Source organism: Hyla sarda, chromosome 8 (assembly GCF_029499605.1).
Source record: "Hyla sarda isolate aHylSar1 chromosome 8, aHylSar1.hap1, whole genome shotgun sequence".
Classification (NCBI taxonomy): Eukaryota; Metazoa; Chordata; class Amphibia; order Anura; family Hylidae; genus Hyla; species Hyla sarda.
Genome location: NC_079196.1, coordinates 141,335,456 through 141,345,534, shown reverse-complemented (window position 1 = coordinate 141,345,534; position 10,079 = coordinate 141,335,456). Strand labels below are relative to the sequence as shown.

At 41.4% G+C, this 10,079-nt stretch overlaps 1 protein-coding gene across 5 annotated transcripts; it reads right to left on the bottom strand.

The window, feature by feature from the left end:
* Positions 1-292: 292 nt before the first annotated feature.
* LOC130284811 (uncharacterized) lies at positions 293-4,682 on the bottom strand. 5 transcript variants are annotated; one of them, XR_008847148.1, is made up of 4 exons: positions 2,525-4,682; positions 2,259-2,421; positions 1,028-1,904; positions 293-758 (listed from the first exon to the last, which is right to left on the bottom strand). XR_008847148.1 is itself a non-coding variant. In XM_056535600.1 (4 exons), exons 2-4 carry the CDS (start codon positions 1,807-1,809, stop codon positions 685-687), a joined length of 573 nt encoding a protein of 190 aa, XP_056391575.1. In that variant the 5' UTR covers positions 1,810-1,904; positions 2,259-4,682; the 3' UTR covers positions 293-684. The 5 variants fall into 5 exon arrangements, 3 of the variants coding, with proteins under 3 accessions (XP_056391575.1, XP_056391573.1, XP_056391574.1); XR_008847149.1 differs by having other exon boundaries at positions 2,977-4,682; XM_056535600.1 differs by having other exon boundaries at positions 1,028-1,313; positions 1,597-1,904; positions 2,259-4,682.
* Positions 4,683-10,079: the final 5,397 nt, after the last annotated feature.

The window sequence follows — 10,079 nt, the reverse complement described above, 5'->3', positions numbered from 1 at the left end:
TAAGAAAATATATATAAAAATACACTGTACCCATACATACAAATATATATACAAATATATATACATACACATATACATAAGAAAATATAGATAAATGAATATGAAGTGCGATGATATGAAGGGAAATAATAACATTGTATGTGATGTAAATAACAATTAATGAATAAATTTAATAAGTGATGATGGTGTAGGTAAATAAAAGAATATATATATAAAAAAAAAAAAATATATATATATATATATATATATAGATATAGATATATATTATATGTGTGAAGGAGTGAGAAGAATGTGTATTTGGGGGTAAAATTATGTGGTGTAAAATATAACCATACATAAATAAAAATAATATTAATAAGTGAATATTGGATGAAAGAATATATATAAATAAGATCATTTTAACACATTAATGTACAGTAATTGTTGGGCGACCACCGCTTATCGCATGGATGTAGTGCACATACAACCATGCGCGGAGGCCAACCAACAACGTAATAAGTGGCAAAGACATGCAAAAAAGCGTGAAAAAACTTAAAAAGTGCAGCACACATGAGGTGAAGTGACAAATATATTGTGAAAAAATATATATTAACATGCTCCAATGAACATTTCAAGAGCCCCTATGCCGCTCCATCCCAAAAGGAATAAACAAGTCAATATGTCTAATGGTTGGCTAGAGATATATCAGGGATCCGAGGAGTACGATTCCATATTCATAAACACTCTCATGAGAAGAAAACATAGCACTGTGACATAATCTGGAAAAACATAAGAAAGAAAAAGACAATTGCATTAAAACCAAATAAAATTGAACAGAACCTGTCCATACAATAAAGATGAAAACCACTAGTTACAAGGAAACCATCTAAGAGGGGGGTCAGTCAGAGAAACAATCTTCATCCTAATCACAAGAAGGGAGCAAAGCTAAGAACCTCATTTAAACCACATGGTTGAGTAGTGTTGAGGCGCCAGATCCACCGGCTCTCACATTGGGCCAGTATTTTCCCGATATCCCCACCTCGCATACCTAGGTCTATGTGGTCGATTCCACGGATCTTTAATATAGAAGGGTCACAGTTGTGCATTTGCTTGAAATGTTTCGCTAACGGTTTCAGATCTTCTAAGACCTCTGTTGCCCGTGCCAGATTGATGTCCCACACATGCTCCCTTACACGGATTTTCATGGCCCGAGTGGTAAGTCCCACATATATCTTGGTACAAGGGCAAGTTGCATAATAGATTTTCACCTGTTTCACCTTTTGTTGAGCAGGTGATGAAGTGTCGAATAGAGAATTGTCTTGAGCCTGAAGAATCTGTAAAAACAGAAGTTCGCTCAATGTTTGGACAGGCCACATACCGTCCACATGGTACACACCCTAACCGCTGATTCACTATCCCAAATGGATGTGATGGTATAGGGATATATTCACTTTTAACCAACATATCTTTGAGATTCTGCACTCTACGTGCCGTTATTGCTGGTCTGTCTGTCACATACTGTTTTAAAATGGGATCAACCGTCAGTATGGGCCAGAACTTCTCCATACATTGGTACATTTGATGCCACTGTACATTAAATTTAGTGACAAAACGTACCTGCTCATTAGTAGGTAGTGGTTGTTTAGGTCGTAGAAGTTGGGATCTTTGTTGAACTTTAGCACGATTGTAGGCCTTCTTGATATTCCGATTGCTATATCCTCTGTCCTTAAAGCGTTGTCTTAAATCATCTGCCTGCTGATGGAATGTCGATTCAGTGGAGCAAATTCTCCTGGCCCGAAGATATTGCCCGTAAGGTACTGCTCTTATCATGTGTGGAGGATGTGCCGTTGAAGCATGTCAGTAAGAATTTACCGATGTCTCTTTACGAAATACGTTGGTCTGTAGATGTCCAGTAGAGTCACGCTCTATGAGTACATCAAGAAATTGTACACGGTTAGCATCGTGGCTGTATGTCACCCGGATGTTCCTTCAGTTTTGGTTCAAAAATGAAATAAACTGAGTTAACTGAAAAGAATCACCCTGCCAGATCATGAGGACGTCATCGATGTAGCGCGCCCAAAATAGGACGCGATCCATCGAGACGTCCCCATGATCCGCCAGGAACAGGTCCCTCTCCCAGGCCCCAAGGAACAGATTAGCGTAGGACGGCGCACAGGCCGCCCCCATGGCTGTCCCCTGGAGCTGCAGGAAGAGAGACCCGTTAAACGTAAAAAAATTGTGAGTTAAAGTGAATTCTAACAAATGAAAATGAATCTCACCATGTCTTGTGAGTAACTGCGGGTTTCCAGGAAAAATTGTGGTGCTGTAATGCCGTCTGTATGTCGAATGCTGGTATACAATGACTCGATGCCTAAAGTGACCAATAGGGTATCCGGTTCTAGATGGATTCCCTCAATCCTTTGTAGTAGTTCAGTGGTGTCTCTGATGATGGAAGGTAGGCATTCAACGAGTGGTTTAAGCTTACAATCAATAAACTTTGCCACATTTTCAGTGAGACTGGAATTCCCAGAAATTATAGGCCTACCTGGGGGGCGTGTCTGATTTTTGTGCACCTTAGGTAATAAATATAACGTGGGTATCATAGGGTGTGTAACTTTTAACACATCAGCCATTTCCTTAAAGATTGTACTAGCTGTTTTTGCCGCATCCAAGATGTGGTGCAGACTAGATTGGAAAGAAGACAAGGGATTATAGGTCAGTTTCTTGATCTCTCAGCTGACGGTATGCCTCAGCCTCATACATTTTTTGGGGCCACACCACTATATTGCCCCCCTTATCTGTGGGTTTATACACAATGTCAGGTAGACTACAAAGACGTCTAAGTGACTCTTGCTGTTGATGTGTTAGATTATCATTACAAATAGTTTTGGCCAATTTTTGAAATTCATTTGTTACTAATTTTACAAATAGTTCAACAGGTGGTCATACAGATAATGGGAGGAATTTTTGGGATCGTTTTTTAATACTCTGAGGTACCTGCTGTTCTAGGGGTGTGTCCTGTTCCAGTAACAGTTCATCCAAAATACAAAGTGCTGCCCTTTCTTCTACTGTTGAGAATTCCTCCAATTCCCTTCTGTGAAACCACTTTTTAAAAATCAGTGACCGTGCAAATAAATGTAGGTCCTTTACTGCTGTAAAGAGATCAAAGTTGGCGGATGGTGAAAAGGTTAAACCTTTGGCAAGAACTGACAGATCAACTTCAGAAAATTGATAGCTAGATAGATTGATTACCTTGAGATTAGCGTCTCCAGGAGTTAGTCCAGCTTGTGATTCTGGTTTACGTTTTACTGAGGTTTGAGGAATTTCATTTTTCCTTTTCAGTTGACGATTACGATAGTTAAATCGCCCATGCCCAGAGCTGCTCTCACTTGCTGAAGACATTGAAGAGATAGAGCTAGATCTAGAACGAGATCTCGGGCCCCCTCGATTATTATCTGGTTGTGGGCGGGGCCATTTGTAGACACGACCTACTGCTACATCATTTGAATCTCTCATAAATTTCTTACTTTTTCTGTCTGAAATATCCTTTTCCCATATCTCAGGGGTGGCGGCATCCTGGGACTTGCAGTACTTCTTTACATAATTTGGTATGTAATAGTTGTAAATGATGTTTGTTCAGCTTCACTACTCTTGTGCTTATTGTGGCAGATAGTGAATTGCACCTGCACTTTAGGACTTATGTTGTCCAGATTCCCTGCCATTTTGCACACTTAAATTTTCAGCTGCTATACATCTTTCTGTTTACATGGTACTTTTATGAATTATATCCATTACTGCTTGACAAGTGTTTTGTCCCAGGTTTTGCCGCCTCTTTGTCGTCTATTCCTCCTGTTTTATAATGTTTTTATTCATACACTGCTTTGAATGTGTAAATTTTCTTCAATAAAGATTTATTGTGTATTTTTTCAAATAGCTCCCTTCTCTCTGTTGTTTATTTACTTTATACAAACTAGAATACTTACTGTACGCCTTCGTACAAACTGGTGAACTGTGAAAACTAGAATTGACTTTTTTAGTTTTTTTATGCTTGAGGTTTTTTGTGACATATTGTACTTTATATTAGTAGTACATTTTGTTTAGACATGCAGTGTTTTTTTGCATTTCTCTAGATTTGAAATTCTCTACTTGTAAGACAAATAGTCATGCCAAATAAATCTAGTTATTAGGGATGTCCCCTTACCATTTTTTTTTCCAGACTTTTTTTTAAGACCGAGCATGAGTACCAATACTTTTTTTAACCACTTAGAGACCAAGGGCGTACAGGTACACCCTGGCTTCCTGGTACTTAAGGACCCAGGGCATACCTGTACACCCGTGGGAATCCCGATCGCCGCCACTCACCGGGCGGGGACCGGACCATCCCATCATTCAGCAGGCACCCCGTGCAGACCCCTGGGGGGTCCTTAGACCCTCCAATGTCGGTGACCACCGCAAATTTGCGGCGATTCCGGGTCATACGGGTCTCCGGTGACCCGGAAAATAAGGGGCATATGGAGTGTCCAAGACACCCCCCCCCCTGAAGGGATAGGAGGGATATCCCTGCTGTTGGTCAGTCAGAAGTGACCGACCAATAGCAGATCGGGGGGGGGTTGAAGTTTGATTCCCCCACTCTGCCTACCCACTGTAGTCTGGGCAGAACGGGCAGTGAGTTGTTGCCTAGCAACATAGCAACACTATACAGTGGTTTCTAAACTGTAGCCCTCCAGATGTTGCAAAACTACAACTCCCAGCATGCCCACACAGCTGTTTGTTTGGGCATGCTGGGATTTGTACTTTTACAACAGCTGGAGGGCTACAGTTTGGAGATCACTGTGCAGTGGTCTCTAAACTGTGGCCCTCTAGATCTTGCAAAACTACAACTCCCAGCATGCCCACACAGCAGTTTGCTTTCTGGGCATGCTGGGATTTGTAGTTTTGCAACATCTGGAGGGCCACAGTTTGTAGATCACTGTGTAGTGGTCTCTAAACTGTGGCCCTCTAAATCTTGCAAAACTACAACTCCTGGCATGCACGAACAGCAAACGGCTCTTTCTCCATGCTGGGCGTTGTAGTTGGGTATCTCCAGCTGTTGCATAACTACATCACCCAGCATGTCCCTCGGCGACCAGTACATACTGAGAGTTGTAGTTTTCAACAGCTGGAGCCACACTGGTTGGAAAATACTGAGTGTGCCTCGAGCTGTTACAAAAGTACAACTCCCAGCATGAACGGTCTGTCAGTGCATGCTGGGAGTTGTAGTTTTGCAACAGGGTTTACAGTGAGTTTCCTGCTTCAAGTTTGAGCTGCGGCAAATTTTCCACCAAAGTGCAAACTCCTAGACAGCAACTGACTATCCAGGCATGCTGGGAGTTTAGCAACAGCTGGAGGCACCTTGTTTGGGAATCTCTGGCGTAGAATACCCCTATACAATCCCAAATTAAGTCCTCAACGCGCATGGCACTCTCTCACTTCGGAGCCCTGTCGTATTTCAAGGATACAGTTTAGGGCCACATATGGGGTATTTCTGTACTCGAGAGCAACTGCGTTACAAATTTTGGGGGGCTTTTTTCTCGTTTTACACCTTATGAAAAGGAAAAGTTGGGGTCTACACCAGCCTGTTAGTGTAAAAAATGTTTTTTATTTATTTATTTTTTTACACTAACATACTGATGTTGCCCCCATACTTTTCATTTTCACAAGAGGAAAAAAAAGACCCCCAAAATTTTTAACACAATTTCTCCTGAGTACGGAAATACCCCATATGTGGAGCGTAAAATTCTCTACGGACGCACAACGAGGTTCAGGAGTGAGAGTGCACTATGTACATTTGAGGCCTAAATTGATGATTTTCACAGGGGTGGCTGATTTTACAGTGGTTCTGGCATAAACGCAAAACAATAAATACCCTCTTGTGACTCCATTTTGGAAACTACACCCCTCACGGAATGTAACAAGTGAGCCTTAACACCTCACAGATGTTTGACAAATTTTCGCTAAATGGTAACTCTCATAAAAATTTTTTTTTTGCTATTGCACTCCTTATCGTAAATAAAAAATATTTCTAATATACTTTGTTTAAAAAAATTAAGTTTTCAATGTTTTATTTCTGCTTAAAAAAGAGCACATTTACCCCCATCTCATACACAGACTTTAGACCGAAGCCCAAACACAGGAAGTGCAGCCTAGAGAACTGAGGGGGGGGGGGGGGTGTCCAGCCTCATCCAATCATAGCTCCTTTCACACTTACCTGCCATATGCTGTTGGTTGGACCCCCCCTCAGCACTCCAGGATACACTTCCTCTGTTTGGACTTTGGTCCAAAGTCTGTGTATGAGGTGGGGAAATGTGCTCTTGAGCTTTTTTAAGCACAAATAAAACATAAAAAACTTCATTTTTTTTAAACAAAGTATATAGAAATATTTTTTATTTACCATAAGGAGTGCAATAGCTTTAATGAAAGTTACCATTTAAAGTTGGATGGGAAAATGAAAAAAAAATGCTGGCGTTACCCAAAATTTTTTCATTTTCACAAGGGAAAATAGGAAAAAAAAAAAAGCCTCACAAAATTTGTAACCCCATTTCTTCTGAGTAAGAACATACTCCATATGTGGATGTAAAGTGCTCTGCGGGCGAACTGCAATGCTCAGAAGAGAAGGAGCGCCATTGGGCTTTTGAAGAGAAAGTTTGTCCGGAATTGAAGGCCATGTGTGTTTACAAAGCCCCCATAGTGCCAGAACAATGGAACCCCCCTCAAGTGACTCCATTTTGGAAACTACACCCCTCATGTAATGTAATAAGGGGTACAGTGAGAATTTACGCTCCCCAGGTGTTTGACAGATTTTTGGAACGGTGGTCCATGAAAATGCAAAATGTAATTTTTCTTGCTGTTCTGGCACCATAGGGGCTTCCTAAATGCGACATGCCCCCAAAAACCATTTCAGCAAAATTTGCTTTCCCAAAGCAAAATGTGACTCCTTCTCTTCTGAGCACTGTAGGTCGCCCACAGAGCATTTTACGTCCTAACATGGGGTATTTCCATACTCCGTAGAAATGGGGTTACAAATTTTTGGGGTATTTTCTATTACCCTTTGTAAAAATGGTAAATTTGGGAAAAAAAACTTTTTTACATTTACACATCCGACTTTAACGAAAAGTCGTCAAACACCTGTGGGGTGTTAAGGCTCACTGGACCCCTTGTTATGTGCCTTGAGGGGTGTATTTTCCAAAATAGTATGCCATCTGGGGTTTTTTTTTTTTTTTTGCTGTTCTGGCACCATAGGGGTTTCCTAAATGCGACATGACATAAGTGACCATTGCAATAACAACATAGAAACATGGGATTCAGGTCTGAAGTAAAAGGTTTTGAAAGTAGAATCAGAAGACCAATTGGCCGCTTTTAACAAATCCAAAAGGGAAGCGCCAGATTGGAAAAGTTTGGTTGAGACTGCACTTCTGGTAGAATGAGTCGTAAATTTGGATATATCGATACCGGCTAAATGCATGGTTTGTTTGACCCATCTAGCAAGAGTGGGAGAGGATACGGGAGCGTGAGGTTTGCAAAAGGAAATCAATAATTGGGAAGATGATGGAGCTCGAAGAGGTTCAGTTCTGGATTCATAGGAACGGAGACAGCGGACTATGCAAAGTTTCTCCTGATTAGGAAAAGAAGGCTAAAAAACAGAATGGAGATTTGTTTTCGTACGCCGATATATGGAAAAAACAACGCCTTGATCTTACGTCGGAGACTCTTTTAATCGAAATAATACATAAGAGAGTGGTAAGTTTGAATGATAGGAATTTTAATGATAAAGAATCATTATCTTCCCAAGAAATGAACATGTCGAGAATAATATTTATATTCCATGTAGAAGTATATTTAGGTACAGGAGGTCTGCGAAAGCGAATACCTTTAAGGAGTTGACAAACTAAAGGGTGTTTACCCACCGGAATGGAATCTATCGGAAGGTGTTTAGAAGAAATTGCTGAACGATAGAGATTAATCGGTATATAGGCTTTGCCAGCATCAAAAGAGGCTGATAAGAAATTTAAGATGTGGTATATAGATGTTCTTAAGGGATCCAGATGTCGTTGATCGCACCAATGAGACTAAATTCCCCAGGCTGATCGGTAAGCTGATTTGGTACCCGGGGTCCATGCATCTGAAAGGATGTCTTGAGTCGATTTTGAAAATTGGAGATTAGATCTTGGTGACCCGAAATCATCCAAGCCACCAGAAGTAGTTGGTCTGACATTATCAAAGGATGACAATTCCCTTGAGGATCTAGGATAAGATCGTGAGTGGATGGAAGAAGACAAGGAAGGTCTATGAGGAGATGTAGGATTTGGGGAAACCACAATTGAGTTGGCCAAAGAGGAGTGATAAGAACCAGAGTAGATTTCTGAATTGCGGTTTGGAATAAGACTCGAAGGATGAGATTGAACGGAGGAAACGCGTATAGGGTTTTCTGAGGCCAAAATTGCAGGAAAGCGTCTACGCCTAGAGCTTCAGGGTCTGGACGCCAACTGAAAAATAGAGGCAATAGAGAAAAATAGAGGCAATAGAGACACTCAGTTCAGACGGGAGGCAAAGAGGTCCATGTGAAGAGGACCCCATAGAGAATTGAGTTCCTGAAAGATTGGGGAGAGAAGCTTCCAATCGATGTAATCTGTAAGGTAGCGAGAATACCAATCCGCTACTGAATTGGAAATTCCAGGTAGATATTCCGCTTTCAGGGTTATCTGTCTGTCCAGACAAAAATGCCACAAATCTTTGACAGAGTCCGCAAGAATCTTGGATGTTGTACCTCCCAAGTGATTGATGTACTGGACAGCGGAAATGTTGTCCATGCGAAGGAGGACACAACAATGGGAGGAGTTTTTATCAAAACTTTTTAATGTAAAAAATCCTGCCAGCAGTTCCAGACAATTTATGTGTAATTGGGCCTCTGTTGGGGACCACTTCCCCCAGTCGAAAGAGAACCGCAGTGAGCTCCCCATCCGGAAAGACTCTCATCCGATTCTATAATGATGTCTGGATTCGGATGGAAGATTGCCTTGCCATTCCAGGCATCTATGTGAGCGAGCCACCAAAGAAGTTCTTCTTTGGCCTCTGAAGATAGGGGAATCTCGTCTGAATAACGGAGACCTTCTCTTAAATTGCGAATCTTTAAACGTTGGAGAGCCCTGTAATGAAGAGGGTCTGGGAAGATGGCCTGGATCGAGGCTGATAAGAGCCCCACTATTCGAGCTATCGTCCTCAAGGAAATTATGTCCTTGCGGAGAATTTGTCGGATTTCCTTCCGAATAGTCTTCAATCTTCTTGGGGGAAGGCTCAGAGTGGTCAACTGGGTGTTGATCATGAAGCCTAAAAATTCCAGATCTTGAGAAGGGGTTAAAACTGATTTCTTGTGATTTATAAGAAAACCCAGATGAGTCAGAAGAGTCAGAGTCCAACTCATGTGGAGCAAAAGTAACTCTTTTGACTGGGCCATAAGGAGAATATCGTCGAGATAGATGATAAGACGAACTCCTCGAATTCTGAGAGAGGCAACTACTGGTTTCATTAGTTTTGTAAAGCACCACGGGACTGATGACAGGCCGAAAGGGAGGCAAGTGAATTGCCATCTCTGGTCTTCCCACAGGAATTGAAGGAAGGTTTGGGAAGAAGGATGAATTGGAACTGTTAGATATGCATCCTTTAAGTCTATTTTTATTAGCCAGTCGTGTTTCATTAAAATGTCCCTTAGTAAGTGAATGCCCTCCATTTTGAAGTGGCGATAGACCACTAAGTTGTTCAACAATTTCAGATTGATCACTGGTCTGTGACCCCCGTCTTTCTTTTTTTACCAGAAATAGGTTGCTGATGAAACCTGGTGAGTGGGGTTGAACTGGAATAATTGCTCGTTGGGCAATCAAATCTCTGATTTCTCGGTCTATAAGAGTCCTGTCTGCTTGAGAGAATTGAATTAGATGTGGTAGGTAAGTTTGGAGGGGAAGGGAGACAAATTCTATTTGGTAACCCTTGATCGTGTTTAGAATCCAAAAGTCGGATGTAATTGTATGCCAATTGTGGGAAAAATGCAGGAGTCTTCCCCCTAGGGG

What these genes read in the sequence shown, in the direction of transcription:
- LOC130284811 (XM_056535598.1), bottom strand. Translation starts at nt 1,809, where the DNA reads ATGATAAGAGCAGTACCTTACGGGCAATATCTTCGGGCCAGGAGAATT. An exon ending in CTCAACAAAAGGTGAAACAG is followed by an intron (nt 759 to 1,247) that starts GTGAAAATCTAT and finishes ATGTTTTTCCAG; the next exon opens with ATTATGTCACAGTGCTATGT.